Source organism: Ischnura elegans, chromosome 12 (assembly GCF_921293095.1).
Source record: "Ischnura elegans chromosome 12, ioIscEleg1.1, whole genome shotgun sequence".
Classification (NCBI taxonomy): Eukaryota; Metazoa; Arthropoda; class Insecta; order Odonata; family Coenagrionidae; genus Ischnura; species Ischnura elegans.
In genome coordinates, this window is record NC_060257.1 from 68867465 (window position 1) to 68892715 (window position 25251).

Below are 25251 nucleotides of genomic sequence, written 5' to 3' on the forward strand. Positions count from 1 at the left end.
GCGGGAGGTGCGTGGGCCCTTCCCCAGAAAATTTTTAATATAAATGGTTCGAAATGGTGAGTTTTACGGCTATGTGAATAGTTCGATGTTTTGTTTGTGATTCATCCGTCCCCCTAATATTAATCACAAAATTTTTCATATTAAAATTTTTTTAATAAAAAAATTCTCCAAGCTGTGGGGGGGGGGGGGATATCCCCCCCTCCCCGCTGCGCCACTGGAGGGTATGAATGTGAGCCTGTCAAGTACGTACTTCTGATTATCGGCTTCTAATATTCCACTTCACCATTACTTATCTCCTTTTTATATTTCCATTAATGTAGTTAACTTATCCATATATGATTTTTAGCTGTACATACGATCTTCCACTTCGTCGTTGTTTTTAAAGACACCCCCCAATTAATTCCTCGGAGAGCTAGGGGTCCAGGCAAAGGAACCGGCCTTCTAGCTATAAAGTGTGAATTCACACGCCTAAGGGAGAGACCTACCCGCACCTATCCAAACAAACTTTTCGTGTTGAACAGTGGCGGATATATATGGGGGGGGGTTAAGGGGCGCGCGCTCCTCCCTTACAGGGCCGCTCGTATTGCCAAACATTGCGGAACTACAATTGTAAATATCACAAGATAGCATTGTCTTGATATGAGTATAATGACTTCAATTAAAACTTTCCTTAACTCTGGAAATTACCTGATTATTTTTTATTACGATAAAAGTAAAGGTCACTCAAGAAACCCCTTGAATTTTTTCTTTATCCGTTACTAGGGTAGAATCACTTTGTGAGCCAAAAAAAATCTCATTATTTTGATTGATGTTGTCGTGATACTGGTGGGAGAATGCATTGGGAATGCTGTAAGAGAGGACATCTTGGATCTGGCCACCCTACCTTTAATATGTTAATTCACAGTGGCGCCGACTCCATGGGGCTTGAGGGGGCCCGAGCCCCCTCAATAATTCGTTATGGGTGTGAGGAAAAAAGTGTCAGGCTTGTCGATTTTCCCCGGAGTGTCCAGATATCGGGATTAGACTTCTCGGTGATCTAATTTTGATCATATGACTATTCTAAAATGCTTTAAGAACTTAAAACTCACTACTTATAAAATTTCCCGGGGATAGGTCCCCGGTTTGGGCCCCCCCAATATTTTTTGTAAGTCGGTGTTAATTCACACCCGTGAGGATTAGACCTGGGTGAGCTCTACCATCCCCTATTAAAGGCCAACCCCAGGGCTGAATCTTATAGTAGTGAAATATCTCGCATTATTTTGGATTGATGTCTTAGTGATACAAATAAAATAGCAAAGGGACAATGACATCCTGTAAGAGGGCTGTGTACATTATGTGGAAGCTATTTAAGCTGTTTGATGGCACTTCAGAAAATAAGATACAAAATATTTCAGTTCAATTCAATCTTTCAAAAAAGTATTTCAATTGCTAAGACTCATCAAACCCTCGAAAAGCTCCACCAATCAATTGAATCTAAAATATGACGAAAAAGTATCTCGAGAAATACCAAAGAACCTTCCTGAATCATACAGAAACATTTTTTTAAATTATTACTGCTGCCATAACTGGCCAGTGGTAAGTCACATGACATTTTAAAGAAGGGAAAAAATGTAAGACTTAATTCTTTCGTGGCTTCCAATGCTCTTATAACGATGAGCCCCAAATAGTACTTAACTATTCTTCCTTTTATCATGGACCTTGTATTTTATGGATGTAGGTCTTTACATAGGCTCTCGGAGATCAGCGATTACCGTCTCAACTACCTTATAGTAACTACATCAAACACTCAAGTTGTGGATCTCAAGGTATCATATAGCTGTGGATAAATAGCCTAAGGTTCATTCGGGTCTATCCTATACACTTCTCATCACTCAAAATAAAAGAGAGGTGCATTATCAGTTACATTATATTGCATTGTTTGACAGGCATGCTGCAACTCGTCCGACCGCACCTTGAATATGCAGCGAGCGTATGGGATCCGGTGCAGAAAGACTTAATCCGCGAACTTAATAAAATACAAAGGAAGGCTGCGCGTTTCGTCAAAAACTGCTACGGGCGTACCGACAGTGTTACCCAGATGTTAAGCGAATTAGGCTGGGAGCCGTTGGAGACTCGGAGGCTGCGCGCTAGGCTTAGACTGCTTGAACAATTGAGAATGGATATCTTTAAGAGCGACACAGAGGACATAATATTAGAGCCACACTATATTTCCAGGTCCAATAGAAGCGATAAATTAAGAGAAATGTTTTGCCGAACGAATAGATATGGGAATTCGTTTTTCCCCCGAACCATAAAGGACTCCAATAAACGCTAGTCCCAACCTTGTTAGAGCACTTCAATTTTTTTATTAGCTGTAAACGGCTGGTGTCCTAACACCCCCTGCCACACGCCTTTTAGGCGGCTTGCGGGGTATTATGTAGATGTAGATGAACTCTCCATTGCTCCTAAAGGCCGCCATACACGGTGAATGATCATGCGAATGATCATGTTGAATGATCGCGTGATCATTCACGGGATCATGCGAGCAAAATAGAACATGTTCCAGTTCACCGAATGATCATGCGAATGAAATAATTCGCCGTGTATAGCGGCCTTTAAGGCCTATGGAATATGTCTCTTACTTGACTTCCTCATATTCTTCCTCGTCCCCGCATTCTTTTTCATTTTTCCACCATATTTATTGCATTGTGTTCCTCAGAGACTTTCATTTTTTCCTCTGTTTAACTTTCTACGTAATATTTTACTTACAAAATCAAAACAATTTTCAGAAAAATTGGAGCTCATCGATTCCATGGAAGAAAACGGAAGTATAAAGTTGACAATAACAACGAAAGGAAATCCAAATGAACAGATCCACGAGGATGCCGGGGTATAAACATTAAATTATTCTGAACGGATATATTTTCAAGAATTGCAAAGCTCCCTATTTCCAGTATTTTTTATTGTATACCTTAACTATTAGGAAGCTAAGAAGACTGAAGCATTGTTGAAAATTCCAAAGGAAATCTAAGTGACTTCATCCGCTAGGTTGCCGGTATGTAAACCTTTAATTATACTGAGAAGATATATTTTCAGGAATTGCAACGCTCCGGTTTTTCTGGAAAATTATTTTCATTGCGTAAGTAAACCATTAGGAAGCTGAATGGAGCGATTTTAATGACTTTACCTAAACGGATCAATTTACTTTTAAAAGTAGCAAATCGCAAAATGCCACAAATTTTCGTGTATGTGATTTATTAAACCAATACACTCACTGTTATTTGATTTACCGTGATTTTACCGTTTTTCCGTCAAATTTATTCATATTGAAATTAGCCAAACAGGACTAAAAGGGACTAAGGTCAAAATTTGCCTGCATTTAAAATTTGGAAATTTTACCTCATTGTCAGTATTTTTTCAGATTTAAGTTTTTTTGTTTTTAAAATAGTGACAAATATTCATTAGGGTCGATTATGGAAACCGTGAAAATTTCGATATGATATGAAAGTTATAAATGTGTGATTCCAAAACAAGACAAAATACGACCCGGAGAGAGATCACAAAATAGGACTCTTGTAGAACGTATTTGATCTCGTGTAGTGATATAAAAATCGATTTCGATTAAAATCGAAAATCAAGTTTTGAATGCTAAAATCGAGGGAATCGATATCGAGCCTTGATTTTCGAGTTTCGATCAAAACTCGATTTTTCCTCTTCGATCTTCACGATTTCGTTTATTCGCAGCAGCATCACCACTGGCTTATGATAACGTCATCTATCCAATGTGTAAGGCCCGTATAAGTGGAAAGCACGTCCTCAATCATCAAGTACTCATCGCAATCAATTGATTTTTCTTGAAAAAATGTAGTTTAGCCTAAGGGTACCAAGCGGTAATCCCAAAACTTAATGTGCGTGCATATTTAAATTTTTACAACCAATAATTGACGCATGTATTTTAAGTAGATTCTTTGTTTTTTTCCTACATCTCAAATGAGTATTTTGATTTTTTTTTTAATTTAAAATAAACTTGTTTGTGTACCAACTGTGTTAAAGAGAAGAACCGTCAATTTTTTTCGATTAATCAACTTTTCGGTTCAAATTTCGATTTTTGTTGAAAAGTCGAGCTTTTACTTTCGATTGAAAATCGATTGCTCGAAAAATCGATTTTAACCGTCATATTTCCATCACTAGTTTCATGGTATTTGCTCGCACTCATTGTTAACAGCAACATAAGTTAAAGTTAACGATTGATCTGTATCTTATCTTCGCTTTCCAATCGCTTTTTCATCAATTCCGTGGCTAAACGGCAATAGAACAGACAGCGACATCTCCAATCATAGAAAGTTTTTTGGTTTTTTTTTTGTGTAAGAAGGCACTCGTCTAACTGCGGAAGTAGTATCGAAAAATCAACACGCCAAAACGAGCAGTGGACTTCAGTGAGCTTTTTTTTCCCTCTTCAATCTCAAAGAGAAACCAATGGAGCATCGTAGATCGCATGACTTGAAGTCCGTCGCTCTTAATTTACTTCCGCGGTGAAGGAGGTTTCAAATTCCGTATTTTTTTCTCGTATTTTTTTCGTATTTTTTTATAGCGTACCTCTCACTCGGTCGTTTAAATTCAGCGTCTTCGGAATTATCTACTACCAACACGCGATTCAAAAGAAATACATGGTTCGAACCTTTTTGCGTACATGGTTCAAAAGTTTTACTTTTGTAAATTAAGTTTTTTCATGACATCTCGTAATACCTGTGACTGTTAAAGATAGCAGTGAGTCTCTTCATAGGCTTTTATTGAAAATTTAACATTAAATAATTGGAAGGAACCAGGAGAAAAATTGAAGTTTTTGTAGATTTTTCATACCTAAGGAAGATCAAGTCATTCAAGAAAACGGTGAAAGTCATTCATAAATAGCAACCCAGTGAGATACAAGAATCAATCTAGAGTAGGAAATGCTCCTAAAATGAAGGCTACGTAAGGCTATGGTTTTATATTTTTGGTCGAAGGTTTGTCTCAATTGTGCCTTTTTACAATATATGTAATAAGTGTGTATCTACCAGTAAACTCATCTAGCTTGGATAATTCATATGCTTCATAAACTTTAGGTGGTAGGTTCGCGACAGCGCGATTCAAATCCAATCCTTTTCGCGTATGTTTAAAAAAAACTTGACAGTTTAGACGACATCCATCGAGATGATAAATCAAAATTTGTGCTAACAGAATGTGGATAAATAATACTTCTATATGGAAGTTAATATTTCTTCCACATATTTGCCATTTTTTTCGTAAATAACTTGATTTGACTTTATTTATCGCATTTATTTTCCAAGATTTCACTCAAAAATCAGTCTGGTGTCTAGTCTAAGTTTTATTTTCATCGCAGTTCTTTATTTGTAACGCAAATTATATGAAATTTTCGTCTAAAAGTCTTGTAGGTTTACTCAGACATCAATTAATTGCTTTACATATGTTTAAGCAATTAAAGTAATTGGAGCCTGTGTGTGAAATATAAAACTGCGTATTTTCAAATGCAGTTTGTAGGAATGGCTTATCCAAGCTAGTAAATTTTATTTGTATTAATAGTAGTAGTCCTCTTTTAAGAGGGTGCTTCAAACTCGATCGACCTTTGCAGTTTTTCGTGTCGTATTATTAGTTCATTTCTTATGCTATCACGTTGGAATTCATGGGATGTAGAGAGTAAACCAGTGACAGCATTTGCTTGTATCTCAAATACAAACATTTGCAGAATTTTGAAATAATATTGGAGAACAAAATGGATATTTAAAGGCAAATGGTAAAAAACAGTAATCTCTATGTACCTTGAAAATTTCAAGGTGATGTCTTAAAAGAACTCATACCTACTTCACTCTCGACTGGTCATTTTTGATGGCGGATTACTCGCTTAAAACTCATGCCGGTGGTGGTGGTATTTTAAGTAGGCGACGACAGCTTGGGTCATTTGCGCTATGAGGGAAGAGTAGGAAAGGAAGGGTGGAGAGAAACGGTGTCGGCATAAGCCTGCTCTTAACGAAAGGCTCCATGGGGACCACGGCTTAACGTCCCATCCGACGGACGGAGTGCTGCTCTTGAAATGCCCTCCACATAGCATTCAAGCAGGTATCGGGCAGTCTTTGAAAATTCTCTGCCACCGCCGGGATTTGAACCCGACCCCACGGGGCTGGCAGTCAACTCTGGCCAACACACCAACCCGATCCCCAGACTCATGCCATCATCTTGAAATTTTGGGGGTAGTTAGAATGGACAGTGGATGACAGCAACCTATAGTGTTTCCCACCGTGTTTATTGTTGACAACAGTTTCGCCTGCGTTACAGGTAGGTCGAAGTGGTGGTGATCCGGGTGGTCCGCCTCATGTAGGCCCTTCGTCTTGGTCTATTTTGACGCAAAATTTCTTCCTAACTTCTGATTGGCTGGTGGGTTTAAACAGCCTCTTCCATGCAGTATGGAGCTTACTCAGGGGCGGTCTGGCCAAGTCGGCTGATCGACGATCGCCGAGGGTCCCGAGCTTAGGGGCCCCCCACAAGGCTCTTCTAAATACTGAAGCTTACATGAGAGGTGCTGCAAAAAAGAGCCAGTTTACTCGAATCAAATTTTTTTCGGTGTTAAAATTCTACGATTTATTTAGCTGCTTAGTTTAAAGCATACTAAGTGTAAAAATATTAAATTAAAAAAATAATTAAATAAAGGTGTCAGAAGATAAAATAGAACCATGCGCTCTCTTTGAAGGTTTATTCGAAAAGGTAATTTTAGAGTTTTTTTATTACAGAGCAATTCCAGGGAGCAAAGTCACTAAATTGATAATAGAACCAGAATAAATTATTGTAGTTAGTAACAGTGAAATTCTCACTTTTCATAGTATTTATTCTTAAATTTTATCTAGTTTTTTTTTAAGAGCCAGAATGGCGTCAAATCCATTTATGGGCATGCAATTTCCTAAAAATTTTCAGGGGAGAACCCTCGAATCTCCCAGTCATGAGGGCCCCATCATGACCTCCAGCTGAAGGCCTCCAATCGCCCCAGACCGCCCATGAGCTTACATCCGTCTTCTTGGCTGAATTTTCTTGGATATTTGGATATTTCGATGACTTTTCGAATAACTCGGGAAATAACGAGATTCCCTAGCAAGCACACTTGTCTTCTCCAAGTTGGTTGAGCGCCCAGGTTCGGAGTGGACGTGTTCCGCGAAGGCTGAGAGGTGGAATTGTTTGTTTTTAATTGCACGTACGTGTTCCTGGTCGGTCTGGTCTGAAGACACCTGCTGGAACGCAGGCGAAACTGTTGCCATTAAAAAAAAACGAATGCAGTGGGAAACCGTGGAAGATGCTATCGTTCACTACAAAACATCGTGGTAGCCTTCGCACAAGAATAGACACTTTAACATTCTACTGTATCTCAAATATTGAAAAAAATATCTGAGAGAATAAGTGAAATAAAAGATAAAATGTTCAAGTTTGAGATGGAGACGAATGCTGTCAACAGTGAACATACCCTGAAAATTTCGAAGTGACATCATTAGTATTAAGCAAGTAATATGACTCGAAAAAAATACCTTTTGAGCGGGATTGGCTCGTTCTCTTTGTAAGTGGTGCTTGGAAAGGTGATCTTACCGTGCAGGGAGTACGGGGACCGTCTGCTTTCGCTTTCGGAGCGGAGGTGGAGCAGATAGTGGATGACTCGCGCGTGAGCCCTCAGACCCGTCAGGTGATCCTCCAGGTTCCTCAGTCGCTCCACCAACACGATAGAGATGTCTCCTCCGCTAGAATGGGAAAAGAATATATTGCGCTCGATTAGAAAGAGAGCCTAATTGCCCGAGGGAAAGTTAAAAAGAGGGAATGAGCCATCAGCTCAATTTGCATCGGGCAAGCTTCATTAAGCGTGTCTCACAGAGAAAGGAAGGAAGTTGTATCTTAAATCGCTTGAGAAATCAAAGGTATTTATGTTGAGTAGTGCATAAACTTAGCGGAGAAATCACTCAATTGGATAAAAATTGAATTATTTAAAGAACTTAAAAAATAAACATTATTAAACCTAAGAATATTAAAGTTTAACAAAAATATGTCTTTTTAATAAAAGGGTAGTGCAGCATGGATTCACTAAAAAACGAGGTTGAAATAATAAATATGCAGAAGTGAATTTTTAAACTAAAAAGGGAAAGCAACCACTTGAATAAATAGTGAATTAATTATTCAAAAAAACTTAAAAAGGCCAGGAAAACAATTTAGTTAGAAAAAACGCCAGATCAAATATTACAACAGGGTAGTATTTCACGAGTTCAAGTCAAGAGAGACGGTTACATACTTTAAACATGACAGAGAGAGTGCATTACAGACTATTGAATGAAACCCGAAATTATCGTTAGAAAAAACTATAAAAAATGAGCAATTGTCACAAAAAACAATTTAAGTTGAAAAAATATTAGATTGCATGTTTTATTAGGGTAGGTAGACGTGGTATCACTCATTGTCAGAAAACCAGGATAAACACTAACATCGATAAAAATGACGGTTTTTAGAGAAGTAGAGTGAAGTATACTAAATGGTGGTGTTGGAAATTAATGTTTATTGGCCTTATTTATTGGTTTAATGCCTTATTTGGTTGTTTTGATGCAAAGTAAATGTTTATTTTTTGCATTTTATGATAGCAGGAAAATAATTTTATGCATTTATGTATTGATTTATAAAAGTTTTGATACTTATCTGCACATCTTTTTATTATATTGATTCGCTGAGTTGTTTCAGCCGCTACAGTAGTGGTCAGTTGCCAATGACAAAGAGCTGTCACCTGTTCGTGCATTTCGTATCCTTACCATTCAAATAATGAGAGAATTTTGGCGACTGTTTGAGTTTCGTTCCTATTGTTCATATGCCATCCAAAAGGCTGTCAATAATAACGTTATTAGAGATTTTGAAAATAATTTTGGTGTTTTGATATTTTTATATCCACATTTAAAGTTAATAACCTTAAGTTAGAAAATTCATAGAATCAGGTCACGTTGATTAACATTTTAAAGATCTATTTACAATCTTTAAAGATCTTTAACAATAAATCAGTAAATGCCGAAGATAAACTACAAATGAAGCTGTAGTAGTTCATCTTTCGGGAGATACGTTTCAAAATAACAAAATTCATAATTTTGATGTCCTGCACTTTTGTTATCTGTTGTCATGAAATTATAGGAAAAGCATTTTTAATTTTGAGAGTCACTAAAAATACTAAAACTGAAAGGAATCGAAGAAGGTCAGATTGAAAGGTTTGTTGAACTGAATAGGAATGATCCTACTTCCTTATTCTTGGAACATTCTTCTATACTCCCATTAACTTCTTTTAATGTGAAAATTGGTGGTTAAATGTTCTGTGTTTCAATTAGATGAGCCTCATTACATCTTTCATTGAAATGAATGCGGAAATTTGCCGGTAAAACTGTTGAATTGCGCCAAAGAGTCTCTTTAAGACTGGGTGTGTTCATCTGAAATCTAAAAGGCGTGGAGCAATGGTTGGAACGAGTGACTGACTACTTCGTCATGTTCCTTCGTATGCATTTATTACGGGAAGACGTAAATGTTACTTAATTGATTACGAAAGTACTAGGCTTATATGATTTTGTAGAAACTCTCACTAATAGCTCTGAAAAAGGAATCAGTTTAGTATCTTCGGGTATGACTACTCTCTTTATGATTTCAAACGATTTTCGTCATTCCGAATTATTCCGTTTCATTGAAAATTATGTTAAAATAGCACAACTGCGAATATGATGCTTTAACATGAATCTAAGAAATGATACGTGATCCCCAGTTTAAGCCTAATTTTTGTAAAAAATGTCAACCTCTCTCTTGCTTAAATCTTTCAATTGAATCTTTTTCGCGTCTCTGCGTTCTTTGTAACATCATCGTTCATCAGTTATTTGATAAAATCATGGAAATATTAAAATCAATTACATTGATGATAAAATCAGCCGTTAGAGAGAGGGATGTAAACCTTAACTTATATTCGTTTTGGGGTAATATACCCAATCCATATATTTTCAATGCTATTCCTAGTGATTGCAAATATTGAAAATGAATATTTCGCTCAGCACTCATACTTCTAACTTCTACTGGGTGCACTGGGCCCTTCTCTATATAGCCTCCTTTCATTGGACGTGCATTTCCTTCCAGCCAAATGAGTTCTTTTCATACTCAGCAAATTCAAAGTGGTTTCCTTTAAATTTAAACCGTGATCAAACTGTCAACAAATTATCTCACCGGTTAAAGTCATGGGCGAAGTTTAACGTTTTATGTTGGGGTTGGGGCACCAATCCTGTCGGGAATCAAGGGGCAATGGAACACGCCCAGTCACACGGGGGTAATATTCCATACCTCCCCAGCTGTTCTTGGAAAATTTGTTTAAATTAGCCTCTGAAAACAACATTTAAAGTACTACTATGTAAAGCTAAAATTTATTTAAACTTTTGATATTTTTGCTTTCACTTGAATGCACAGATTTCGTACTTTTTTCGGATAAATTACCATTTACGTTGGGGACCACGCTCGCCCTCCCACCCCCAAAACTCCACCCATTTTTAAGGTAGCTATAAGAGTTTAGGGCATACATCTTCGGGTCATTCGTATTCCGCACATTTAACCAGCCTATGAAGATATGAAAGTCCGTTTTGGGCACAGTATCCAAAGCTGCCTTGACCGCGACTGTCCGTATTCCGCGTATTACCGGTAATCCAACTTCCCTAACCAATAGCGTGAACACTTCGCATGTTTCTGCTATGCCAACTGCAAAAGGTCTTTAATATTCAACGCAATTAATACTCAATTGCGTACGCTTGGTTTCGTTAGTAGTAGGACCCGCCCGCCTCTGTGACGTTGCGGGATTCCTCGTCCCTTCCCTTCCTTCCCTATCCCCTCCCAGGAGGCGTCGTCGGGCTCCTATCGCGGCGGCGCCTCCTTCCTTGTTCCTTCCTGTCCTTCCCCTTCTGGGTGCAGAGGAGAAAAGCTAGCGCTTACAGTCCCTGCCCCAGGAGTGTAACCCGCTAGCCCGTCCTAGGTGTCTCGTTCCCACTGCAAAAGGTCGTTATCCAACGATTTGATCTTTGGATTTTACTCATTTATAGAAAAATCTTCCAAAATCGTTGGCACAACTAAGTATGGTTTCGATAGTAGTGGGCCCTGGTCGCTTTCATAGCGGCGAGGGCCCTCTACTCTCATATTCTAAGACCGTGGGCGAGGGTATTCCCTATCCTACCCTTCCACTCCTATCCCTACCCCGGAGGCGTCGTCGGGCTCCTTATCACTGTGGCGCCTCAATCCTATTTCCTTCCCTTCCACTCCCCTCCCTGGGAGCGCGGGCGTATCAGTTGTAGTACTGGGTACAGGCCCCGGTGGTTGTAACCTTCTAAGAAAACCCCCTTGGGTTCTCATTGGTGCAAAAGGTCGTCCCTCGGATCTTAAGTAGGTGTATGATTATGACACATATGGGCAGAAAACATCTTTATTTGTTTCTTGATTGAAGCTTTCGCGGCTCATGACGATTAAAAATAAGTCACATACGGGTGTATGCCGCGTGTCGTGATGGAGATAGCCCCGACGTTTCGCGACCGACTCGCGAAGTCGGTCGCGAAACGTCGGGGCTATCACCATCACGACACGCGGAATACACCCATATGTGACTTATTTTTAATCATCTTTATTTGTTGTGAAAAAAAGTTGTAACTATTCGAGTCACATAATAGACATAACTGACCAAACCAAAATTAAAATTCACTGTCAAGTTTCAGTTAAGTTTTAACCCTATGCGCTGAAATGACGAGTGTGGCTCATAATGAACTTCCAATGCCAAATCGCACAATGACGAGTGTAGCTCGTCATTAGATTGTCATAATTTTAACACTATTTAGGGGAACAATATAAATATTTTGAAAGTTTAGCAACGTTAAAAGATCGATAATGAACGTAAAGAACTCATACTTCATGAAATGTGATGCATTGGAAGGTAAAATATTTTAATACTAGTAGCGATAGTCGTGTTCTCGATGTTCTTATTGGAAAAGATATGTTCTTATTCGTCAACTTTTTATTCCACTGCTATGAGGTTGATTATAAACTACAAAATACTATTTCATTATCTTCCATTCCCTTTTAAAAGAACCACAGAGAAAATGAACAGAGGATAGGAGCACGGTATTCAGAAAATAAATTGAAGGAGTTACTCAGTAGAACAACTACACTACAAAATCACAACATCGCACTATGTCGTAAACCTAGCAGGAATAACCCATGCACATTGCACAGCCCCTATACCGGCTCGGAACCACCAGTTACTGGTCATTCGCGGTGTACAGACGCACGGATTAGTGGGCCTTGTTTCGACTCTTTTTTTATGGTCATAAAATATGCGGAACACTTCTTCACTGAGCTCACCTTTCGGCCGCAGCCTCCGGCCCTCCCTGTTGGTTCTCGGGGTGGCTAAGAGCCGATTCCACTAGCACTCTTTCCAGGGAGTATCCGCGGATCTTGGTCGCTATGCGATCCAGTTCCAGCTCCAGGTGCTGCTTGATTGGGTCGAAAGATGACTGCGATATCCTCGACGGCTCGATCAGAGACTCGCCCGTGGAATAGCACTGCAAAGAGAAATTAAATTAGTTTACAAGGCTGTGATGAGAATATGTTTTCTGAACTTTAATTTTTATCACGCTTCGTTGTCAAGGACATCTGTGCCATAGTGATCTGTTTTACGGTGTCGAAATCTATAGATCTATTGACACTGGAGATACGGACATCATTAATACATGCATGTAGATTGTGGAATTCAATGGTAAAAAAATTGTATGTACAGTTGTGAACGAAATTACTGAGATTGATTATTGAGGGCAATAGGGACCGTTGGTGTTCTAAACAGGTTGGAGAACATTGTGTCACGAAATTTTAACCCTAGATAGCTGATGCAAATAGGAACCAGAATTAGCAACGATGTTTAGGTGTAAAAAGCACTATTTTTAAACTTTGAACCGAACGAAATGTTGGTGGAGACTTTCAGGGAGTAGTGCACCAAGGTTTTCGGGTTGACCTCCGCATCAACACATAATGTGTACTTTGGAAATGCAAAAATCATCGCTAGAGAGAAGCATTACTTCCCCCGACTCGTACGAGAGGCTATCGAAATAGCGAAAACATCCACATTCAACAGGGAGGACAGCTATTTGCTCTCCAACGCCTGGAAGAGACCCTTACCCAAACGTCCCGCCGGCTTATTTCTTGCGGTTCCTAGAGGGTAAAGAAAATATTTGTCGCGAACAAAATATCGACACATTCGTCAAAAATAAACAATGTCAAAAATCGCATTGACTGATTGAACTTTTCAACGAATAATGATTATTGTACTTTGTTATTATATGTTTTTAATTTTATTGATGTGGCGGTAAAGTGACGTGGAGCATTTTGGCCCTCCGGACGACGTGAAATCGAGTTTTGGCCCTTGGATTAAAAAAGGTTTAAGACCCCTGGTCTTGAGCATCTGGCAACAGAGCAAACTCACAGCTAATCGGAACGCTTGACTCAAAGTTTCTGTAGTCGTAAAATAGTGTGTTTTCGACCAAAACATCATAAGTAATTTTGGTTCCTAATGGCATCAGCAATTCTAGGTTAAAATTTCGGGACAGAATTTTCCTCCACCCTGTATAATAGGGAAATCATTCTGCCTTAGCATTGTTCCACGTTTCCTGTCAATCAATATGACTCGCCACTCCATTTTTTTCACATCAAGGGGCGCTATGGTAAATTATCGCCATCACTTTTTATTTCCGCCACTGTCTGCTTCCGCGGAAGCAGTGCGTCATGTGATTTCCGGGAACGAATTTCAAATGCATTCTTCGTTTAGCCTTTTAATCCCTTTTCTCTGAAAAATGACGTGGAAGGGGAACCTTGACGAAGAGGTGTCCGCGACGGGAAACTATATAGAGGGGTGTGTCAGGAAATGGCTTTTGTCTGGTTCAGTGCTAACCAGACAGTAGTGACGTAAACGACTGCGGCATAATTGGTAACTCCTGTCTCCTGGGCCAATGGAGTATGTGTTATATTTTCCTATGAGAACAATATGGGCCACATTTGCATGGTTACTTTTACTTTGTTGTATGAAGATACGATCAAGATGTGACAAAATACTCATGAAATTTTTTCAATGCGCCGTCATCATTAAATCAGCGCTCAAACAGTCAATTTTTGAAAGTCATTTCAAACGGGTCATTTGTCCCGCAAGTCGGATGCAACGAAACATCACTCGATAGAGGACAACAGCACGTTGTTGTTCTGGTGTAACGTTGGAAATTTCTTCATTAATATCCTTTTAGTTGCCTACGAGAAGCATGGCTCAATCCAGTAAATCTTGAAGATACTGTTTCGTCCCGCACTGCAAGGGTGCGGCTAATAAGAACCAAGAAAAAATATTTCTTATGGTTTTACGTATCACGAACTGCGAAAGAAGCGGTTCAGAGCGGCAGGAAGAGATAAAATGCTCGGACCGAAAACCAATTTCTTCGATTGATCTGAAATAAATTGGTCTGCTGTAGTTTCATTAAAAGTTTATAAAATATACAGTCCATTTTCATTACGAAACTAAGGCAGTTGATTGTTAAATTATTCAATGGAGGTATTCGCGGAGGTATTCGCGGTAAAATATTTAGACTCTACAATTATATTTACTGAATAACACAAACACCAATCTTAAATAACACCAGATTCAAGGTTCTTCAGAGAAAAAAGTTTCACAGTTTTATAAAATTTCAGATATCAACGACAAATATCAAGATAACAACAAATCACGCGAAGCCAAGGAGTAGCTAAGTTGCTGAAGTGGACCGTTCGACGGGAGTGCGTGACGTCATCAACTTTTCTGCAAAAGTGTTAAGGCTGTCGATTTTTCTCGCCAATAGGTAGCTCCAGAATCAGGTGATCGAAAAATGGAGAAATACTCATCTCTGACTCGTCAAAATACAGGAAATATCAAACGTTACGACTTAGAAAAAGTTTAAGATGATGGATCTAAAATAGTGAGATGTGCTAATATTGATGTAAGGTTAGGCTTACTCATCTTATACTAGGAAACCCCATGACAGGTACCTATTTTATATTTTAGTGCATGCGAACAACATATGTCCCCTACAAACACAAAAAGGATCAAATCTGTATTTTAGGGAGATTTCATAATACATCAAATCTAGATTTCCAAATCGTTTTTAAATACGGATTAAATCTGTTTCCGAAGTTTCTGCGCCACTAGCGGCGCTAGCGTCGGTGACGTAATTTTGCAAAATGGCCGAAACATTAGTGATGAAGTCTGAAAGTGTGTTTTGTTATTGTTACTAAACGACTAGATTTTACCGACACGAGGTGCATATGGTTTATTTGCTCCATTATCTGTTATATTTTTCCTTAATATCCATCGATTGCATAAGTATCGTATTTGCACCTCACAGTAACCTGGATCTTCCGTATGTAGTGAACTTTATCATTCAATATACATGTATAGTTTTTTTTAAAAACCATATTCCATTGCGTTGGTGCACATTTATCTATTACGTTGGTTCATTATGAGCTTCATTTTATGACTGTATCGTAATGTTTCAATCTGTAAAGTGCCTCTGAAAATAGTAACGAGGGATGGTCTTGGCAACAAAAACGACGTCGAGGAGAAAATTTTCGTTTCTCAATGTTATTCGGTGGGCTTATTGAACCCTGAAGTCTGAACTCCGTTTCCATAATTCCCTTCAGATTCCTTCTTTTGCACCTGGTTTCTCCATTAACTTTTTTCTTACTAAGCCCATGGTTGAACTGTGCTTTTAGTGTCCTCAGGTATGTAGAATCTGAGTTTTGAATGTGGCCACGTTTACATTGGGGAAACAGGCCGCACCATAGAAAAAAGGCTGACGGAGCACGAACGATGCATACGCTTGTTCCACCCACTGAAATCAGCGGTGGCAGAGCATTGCCTGGACCTCGGTCACCGAGTGGATTTTAAAAGTACCAAAGTGCTATGCCGCACAGACAACTACTGGGATCGAATTGTCAAAGAAGCCATACAAATCAACATACACCAAAAGAACCTAAACAGAGACAAAGGCTTCCAGTTAAGTAATACGTGGAAGTCAGTGATCAATCACTATAAATCACCCCAATTCAGTAAGGACCAATCAGGGCCCACTTGAACGGCCCTCATGTGTATAAATACCGGAGAAAAAACTTGGCTCAACATTAACCCCTGATGACGATGACGGACTTAGTCATGGAAACGTTGGGAACTACAACCCGATACGACACCCGGTGGGAAACCCGAGAAATATTCCTGCAGTCCTCAGGTATGTTAACTTCAATGGCTTTGTTATTATGAACCTGCTTTCTAACTGAACCTTGGAATATAACATTTTTATCATTTCTCTCTCTAAAAATTCACTAGAGTGACCGTTATTGGGCCCATGGTTGAACTGTGACTTCAATGGGCTCACTTATATTGACTTAAATGGCTTTGTTTTTATGAATCTGCTTTCTATCTTAACCTTGTATTATAAGCATTTAACTCTGCCGTGAGTGTCGTCATGTTTGTTGATTTCAATGCCTTTGTTTTTATTGATCTGCTTTCTCCCTGAACTAGTACTTTAAAAATTTATTTTATATTGACTGCAAAGCCTTTCACTTTATCCACCTGCCACTTTTCTATGTAGTATATTGTGTTTATCTTTCCTCCCTTTCTGGCTGCGGCAGGCCAGTGCAAGGGACAGGAGGAGGCAAATGATGCTCAACATCAATTAGATTCATAGTAATTTGGTATTCATAAATAATGATAATAAAAAATACTTGTAATTTTTTAATAAAGCATCAATTACTCTATCTCATGTTTTTAATCCATATTATTAACCTTTTTCCTCAAGTCAGTGTATTATTGCGAAGTGGTTACTTAATGTATTTTTCCACCTAAAAATCTATGACATTGATAAGGGCACATTAAAAGCTAGTTGAATTAATAAATTATTAATTTCATTGTAATTTGAAATGCTTGGAATTTGTATGTGATATAAATAGATATTTGTACCTTTTTAATAAAATATCAATTATTATGAGTCATGTTATCTAAATCCAAATAAACAATCTTTTTCCTTCAAGTCAGTTTATTATTGCATAGTGGTTAGTTAATTTTTAAAGATTTTGCTTATTGGGTGCTTGATAATATAATTAATTCTTGTTGGAGTTAATGGGTGAATAAGTAGAGATCTTATTGTGGTGGTCAGAGGGTTTTCCCTTCAGGGAAGCTTCCTCAATATATTTCATTAATTGTAACGCAAAGGTTCCTTGATAAAAGTTCAAATGAAAAGCAGTAATATAATGTATCCCTGGAAAATCTAGATAATGAAATCTGTATTTAATCCCTGAAAATCTGTAGTGTGGGGCGAGATATTTCATGTATTAAATCTAGATATAATATGAGAAAAAGAGGACATAGCAACACCTTTGCAACAGATTAAATCTAGATATTATTGAGATTTCATGGATTTCAAAATACGAGTTTAATACAGATTTAATCATTTCTGTGTTTGTAGGGTCTGTATTTTAACGGACATCTAGGAGCATTAATCGTAGATTGATGGCGACCTGTCTCTAAGATCGGTAATTCCATCTTTCCGATGATTCAGAAGAATTCTTTCGGGTCTGAGTGAACGACGTCAGGATAATCATTAGCTATATCAGTATTTATTATCATTACTAAGAGGCTGGTCTGTTACCACTAGTGAGTTGAAACCATTATAACATCAGATTCTGATCCATAAGGAAAAAGTCTGTACGAGAGAGCGGTAGTCAAAACTTCACTGGTCAGTGTGCACTAACTGTGATAGGCACGTTCATTTACTGCCATCTTCCCTAAAACCCCCCTGTCATGTTGCGGGGTGCACTCACGAATATTGGAGAATCGCATTTAGGTGGGAGAAATATTAGACAGCAGATGTTATGGAGGAGGGGAGTAGGGATAGTTCTTTCTTGTTCCCGGAAACGAGGAAGGCAGAGGTGTACAATGTACATATATCCTCATCCCCTGGGGCGGGGCCAGGTCTCTTCCCTTATCTTCGCCCCTTTAAGGGACTGCCATTAGCAACTCTAAACGTTAGTTTGGCCCCAATGCAGAGTGTAAACTCGGTGATGAGAGATACTTGTAGGCAAGGCCGGAACTAGGAGTTTTGTCAGGGTGGCAAAGATCGGTTTGCCGCACAAAGCTATTTCCTTGAGATGAGATAGATGACATTACTCACCGTATGTTTGCTATTAAGAAGTTTTATTATTATTAATTTTTAATAATAAAAAACTAATAATAGCTATTAAATCATTTAACGAGCAAGATTAAATTACCTTTTTTAAAGAAACTTTTCAAATCTTGCCGCCCCTGAAATCTACCGCCTAGGGCACGCTGGGGCCCCCTGTCCCGCCCTACTTAGTTCTGGGCCTGCCTTTAGGGACACTTTAGGTATGCTTGTAAAATTCATTAATTCGATTTCGACTCTTTAGGTTTGCCTCTTTCTATCTCTTTCCCTTTCTCTCTCTCTCACGCGTACTTGAGCTAATAGTATTCACACTTAGCAAAAGTTTGAGATGATGGATCGAAAATGCATAGTAAGATCCATCCAAGAAAATAGTAAGGCTGATGATGAATGTACGCATGACGCCAGGTGATGTTAAGCCGTATCGAAACCGGTCGCAAATATATATTTTATTTTGCGGAACGGCAAAGTTTTTTTTCCTTACCCTTTGTGCATCATGAAGGAGTTCCACCATGTTACGCCACCCACCATCGCATTTAGTAAGGCTACGGTTAAGTTAATCAATGTAAGGTTAGGTTTACTTATTTTAACCTAGGAAACACCAGAATGTATATGACGGATTATCACTGTATTACGCGGCCATGGTCCAGCGCATGATTCAATAAGGCTGAAGGTAGTTGCCTCCGAAATAAATTTTCTCATGGTGGGCGCATTGATAAATCTATTATGTAAAGATTAATTAAATGTAAAAAGAAGTATTGCTTATAATACTTTTATGAAAACATGTCCTTAATTTTACTAACGCATGACATTAATGTTGATTTACGAAAATATGTGTCGGCCTCCGTGGGGTAAGTCCTCCCCTGCCATACCGAAGGTCGCGGGTTCGACTCCCGCCTGATAGGTTGCCCCTTTCAGGACATGGTTGTGTGTGATCGTCTGATGCAAATTGTTAAAAATCCCGATGTAAAGGCCTGATTCTTCTGTTTTCGGGGGTAATTGATAAATTAATAAATCTCAAGGACATTGTAATTTTTATTTGCTTGAAATAAAAAGCAGTCGGTCACACGAAGATTTTCATTTTTTAGATTTTGTATTCCAGTGTGCCATATTCACTACTTATTTCCTCAACACTATCGACTGTAATGCAACGTTATGAACGATTGTAACTTGGAAATTAATCGTACGATGCTGTTACAGGTATCGCATGTAAATAAGTGGGATATTTTCTCTCAGAATGTGCTTAAGGTTAATGAATTATTGGAAGAATAATTTTAGCTATCGAATCATACTCTCGCGCTTAATTTTTCTTTATTTTCATCATCTCTGGGGGTTGGGGGTAGAGTAGTGCCCTTCGCCCTCCCCCCCCAATTTTTACCCCTTAGGGGGAAGGGGCACGTATTGAAGAGGGTAGAAGGGGATTAGTTTGAAAGATTGGGGGAAAATATGGTATATGGGCGGTGAAAACGTGCGGGGAACAACGGAAATTGGTCCTATGCATTAAGGGAGGACGTATTAGGGCGAAGTGCGTTGGCCCTTATGTCCGCATGGAACACTCAGCATAGTTAGGCGTCTCGCCCTGTGGATACTGATCCGTGACTATGGTTTATAGCTGACTGACGAAACCTAAGCAGTGATGGGGTTTTCTTAATGGACTAACATCTGCAGCCCCACGGTGATGAATGAACTTTTCGATACCTCCACCGCACAAATACTCAACAATCGCCCACCGAATCAAATCCGCTCCTCTAGTACTACTAGACATGGCCCTAAAGAAATTAAGATTCGTCAAGCGTATTGTGGGAAGATTTTTGGATGAGAAAGTGAAAGAAAGGTGCTATTTCGCACCCGTCCGTCCGCACCTTGAATATGCAGCGACCGTATGGGATCCGGTACAGAAAGACTTGGAAAAAAAAAGTGGACACACGATTGACCAAATTATGACATGTCGCACTGTTCGTAAAGATTCAGCGAGAACGCTTGTTACAATAAATCAAGTGCTTTATTATATGCATCAAAGTTTAAGTATATTTAACAAAAAAACTCCCTATCATACCTGTTTGGTAGATATTAACAGATCTTTTCATATTTTTTTCCGTGTGGAGTAGAGTCTTTTCATTATTTGATCGTATCTCAAATGCAAAAAAATCTTACGTCTGACAAAATTCTCGGGTGAAATTTCCAAAATTTCGACTCTCAAACATCAAATACGGTCTACTCTAAATACTATGAAAATTTCAAGATGTTAGCCTTCGTATTAAGGTGTTTATTCGTATTAAGGTATTTAAGGTGTCACAAAAAATACTGGTTTACCGGGAGCTCTGTGCCCCATAAAATGGATCTGTGTAATGCTGGACACTATTCCCGGATGTATTCATGAAACCTTTGGGGAAAAATAAACTTTTTGATGCACGTGTGATTTCTCTGCAGCTTGTGGCAGTGTGTATCACGAAGTTGAAAGGGTTAATAACTCCAGAGAAAAGCAGAGATCGAGTGAATTATCGCGGCATCTTTCATCCAAAGTAACGCATCTCTTTTGAGATTACGGCGATCAGTTTCAATATCACTATAAAAACCGCAGAAATGGTGTGCCGCTGATCTAAATTTAAAATCTTGGCGTAACAGGCCGAGGAACTAAGCCATGCAACGCAACCCTATAATTAAAGAAACGAAGCAGATGTGAACCCATCCAAACAGATCGGGGATAGCCTCAAACCGGGGAGGTCAATGGAATAACTCAATGTCTGACACGTGGAACATTTATCAGACTATTATTTTCATGTAAAAATAAGGGTTTTTAAAAAATAAATTCATTGATCGTAATAACTATGCGTTAAAAATGATACTTCTCGATTTAATGCGAAATATTTTGCAAATCTCTGGGTGATGTTGCCTATAGTTGGGATGGTAGGGACGTCATTCTGTAGTACATTACAGACAATCGATGACCCAGCATTGTAACCAACGTTGATAATTGACAAAATTGTCTCGGATTGGCACCCGAAAAGGCTTTTTAAGGCAAAATTAATTGAATGACACTGTTCAATTTTCCTTTTCCAAGGTTTGACCAAATTTTATCTGAAATTCCTGGGCTATCGGGCATCGTAACAATGAATTATCAATGTTAAAAGATTGTAGGCTTACCCGCTGATTATTATTGATAAAATATTCTTGGATTTGGAATCGGGTAAGGCTGCTTGAAGGTAGAAATAACTTGATGATGATGATGATTGGCAGTTATGATGCCCGATATCCCAGGAATTTCAGACAAAATTTGGTCGAACCTAGGAAAAGGAAAATTGACTTTTGACTTACATTGACTTTTCTGATAACAAACGAGGAAGTGTCAAATGCAGCCTCATATTTCAGCCCTTTTCCTTAACCGATACCAAGATTTGTAAATAGCATTCACTAGGAAAGCCTACGACCTTTTATCAGTGAAAATTCTTGTTACGATGTCCGATTGCCCAGGAATTGTGATAGAATTTGATCAAACCTAGAAAAGAAATCATGCTGAATATTTGCATAAATGTAGTTTTTAATGTGGGAAATAGCATATCAAAGGTCCCTGGAATTCCTTCCTAAGCTTCGAAGTTTAGTGGGCGTCAAAACTGCAAGAATGACTTGTAGATGTTACGTGACTGCCTACATCACACAATATGTGTTAAAACTTAAAATGATCGTCTGCGAATGTTTGCTACGTAAATATTCTATACAATGCCTACTTATGTCATTAAATTGACTTTTGTGAGTAATTATGAACGAGTAAATGCATCCTATTATTTTAACTAGTCCCGAATTTTATTTATATTTTCTTCTAGCCTAATAATTTATGATTTGGACATCCAGAATGATAGCATTTATCCAGAATGATAGCTATTACCCATCTAATGATGCTGTTTTCATTTTCATAAGTTGTTTTGGACTGCTAACAAAATGATTTTTATTAATTATTTCATATCTGCATGGATGAAATTCATGTCTGCATAGTCCAGGTTTGTTTGTGTGAATGAAGTTTAATTTTCGAGCAAGCCGCGTTTCGGCAAATTTATACATCGGCATCAGGGCTTTATCAATCTTTTATTCAATTCAATCAACCAAAAATTTATCATTATTATAATTAATTATCTTATTGAAATATTGAAAAGATTGAGGAAACCGTGTTGCTGAAAAATAAATTTGTCGGTGCCTTCGCTTTGATCGAAATAAATGCCACACGAAGCCAAAACTAATTAAATGTGAACAATAGTTATAATTTTTTCTTTGTACACCTAATTAATTACTTAAATACCATGATTTACAATTTCATCCTACTCGATTGTCAAAAAACTTGACTTGTAACAGTGTAGGATTTAATAGGGATTGATTGGAACTCTCATGCCACACACAAATAATTGTTGCTAGCCGGGAGAGACACGTTAGCTCCAACCCACGTGAGGAAATGTTCCTCATGTATTGTAATGACGAAGTTTTTACAGCTTAACGTAGCATATATGGACGTAGGAGATATGGTGGTAATTAATGAGGGCAAAAAGTTAAGGAAGGCAATCATTTAATTAAGTAAAAAAAATTTCCGTTGGGAGGCCTTACGTATTTACGAGTTACTAAATAAATTCATGATGGTAAACGAAGTGTATCTCAGAATCTAATGACTGGTATGCGAGAATAATAAAATTGCAGGATAAAGTGAGAAAAGTCGATGGGGAAGCTATATCGTCAAAAACTCAATTTGGAAAATGGAGTTTGTAATAAACTTTAGTCATTTGTTTAACTTTTTTCAAATGACGCAGTAATTACCTTTCTCAGTGCACGGTTCCCAAAATGAGGAATTAGCATCTATTGAAGATTGGTTCGATGCAGCTCTCCACTCAATTCTCCCATGAACTAATCTTTTTACATCTATAAATTCCTTTATCCTGTGCTCATTATTTCATATAAAAGCCTTCCTCTATCGTTCCTGCTTTCCACATGTCCGTCGACAATTATTTCCGATCGTTGTGTCTCAGTGGCGTAACTAGGAATATGCATTGGGAAGGGATGGATGGGTCTGGAGGGCGACCCCACTCCAGGCAACGGGAAAATTTTTGAAAACTGACATGCCTGGAAATCAGGGATGTGATCCCATACGAAACTTTACGTTTTGTGCCCGATCCGAGTCCAAATGCATGCTGCATGCTGGTGATTGATCACCCCCTGCCAAACACCCTAGAGGTGGCTCGCAGGGTATTATGTACATGTAGATGTAGATGAAAAGGTACGAAACGATCCGATTCATTTGGGACCAGGCCGGCACGAAACTTTTCACTTTTAAATAGGGATGGACGGATCCAGGATTTTTCTCGAATCCGGATTCGGATCGGATCCTTGACTTTCGGAGCCGGATCTTTCGGATCGGATATTTTCGGATCCAAATGCATTTTCAAATTCCTAACGCTGAGATTCCCCCGATGATTGTTCAATCTCTTGGGAAGAGTCGCACTATATGCCAGTCGTATTTTGCCTTATTAATTTTCCACGGTTGAAATTCTCCTGCGTAACCTCTGCGAGAGCTTTTAAATAAAACGGTTCATGAGTAGGACAAGAATCGCATGCGACGGCGCATTCGAAGATAGAATCGGAACTCTCTCCACCCTTATGCATTCACTTTGGCTTTGCATTCACTGAAGTTATTATTTAAAATTTCGGATCTAGATCCGATGTCTTATGCGACTTTGGATCCGATATATCCGGTGAAGGGCAACATCCGCGGATATTTGGATCCGAGGTATCCGATCCGACCATCCCTACTTTTAAAAGTTACGGGGCGCATACACTTTGTTTTCTGCGTCGTATAGTTTGGTGCCGGGTGGCACGAAATTATTCGAAAAAGTGGTTAAAGTGCCTGACCGTGAGTATGAGCTCCATTCCCCCTTTCGTAGAATTTTACATAGATAAATGCTCTTCCTCCTCGGCCTCTATTCGCCTTTGAGTGAGTGAGATGTAATATCCGAAACTATATTCCACTTCATGGTACGAAACTCTCGTGTCTTTTCGGATCGGTAGTTTTTTCCTTAAAATGCCATGTCGGACTTGAGGTGGTTTCGTGCCATCCCATTTTATGCCTTTTCGGTTTAGTGCCTTAAAGTGACAGCGGTCCGAAACTATTGAAATTTCGTGCTTTAACCCTTTCATTGCGTAACATTTTCTCAGAGTTGTTTCACGTTGGCGGAGAATTTTTTTTCACTGCATTCACTTTGTTTTTCGAAAATATGAAAACAAGTTCAATAAAAAATGGATTTTTATATTAATTTGACTTTTTATTAAACAATTTGTTAATGGCATCACAGTGATGCCATCCGCACCCATGTGATAAATGCTCCGGATATTTATGCAACCAGTTACACAAACATTAGGAACGACGGACAACATATTTTTACGTAGCAACTAAGAAGCTTGAAATAATTTCTGTAATGATGGCGGAATTGAATTATAAATTAAGATAAATGTTTTTCAGATGTCATCCACTATCCATGCATCAAATTTTGGGTAAATAAAAGTTTTTGAATTTTCATTTTCACATTTCAAAAATTTTAAATTCACTAGTTTATACTATATTTTCTAACTTAGATTTGCATGCAAACATATGAAATTTATTTTATCTTTTTGACATTTTCTTTTGCATTAATTCCGCAAAAATTAACTAATAATTGTGAAACTCTCTGAAAAAAGGGTTCAAACACAGCCCTGTAAAATTCTGCACATCATACACCATCAGAGATATACTGATTCGCCACTTTTTAGTCGTTCTTAGTACGTGAGGAGGATTAGGTATTTTTTCTGTTTGTCCTTAGAGTTTCGGCGGTGTAAGTCTTTTTTGAGTAACTCAATGATATTTGAACAGATTATTATAGTTTTCCATGCATAATCTCAGTAGGGTAGCCATGTTATGGTTTACAACCCCCATTGAAGCGCCAAAAATGGGTAAAATGGTCCC

The 25251-nt window shown here is 38.5% G+C and overlaps 1 protein-coding gene across 2 annotated transcripts in view; it reads right to left on the reverse strand.

Annotated features, from left to right (window-relative positions):
- LOC124169269 (kinesin-like protein KIN-14E) overlaps window positions 1-25251 on the reverse strand; it is a 91604-nt gene that overhangs the window by 13658 nt on the left and 52695 nt on the right. For both annotated transcript variants that reach the window (XM_046547830.1, XM_046547829.1), the window contains exons 2-3: window positions 12403-12602; window positions 7603-7751 (exon numbers count right to left, since the gene is read on the reverse strand). In XM_046547830.1, coding sequence (XP_046403786.1) covers window positions 7603-7751; window positions 12403-12602 — 349 coding nt within the window. The remainder of the gene's footprint in view (window positions 1-7602; window positions 7752-12402; window positions 12603-25251) is intronic.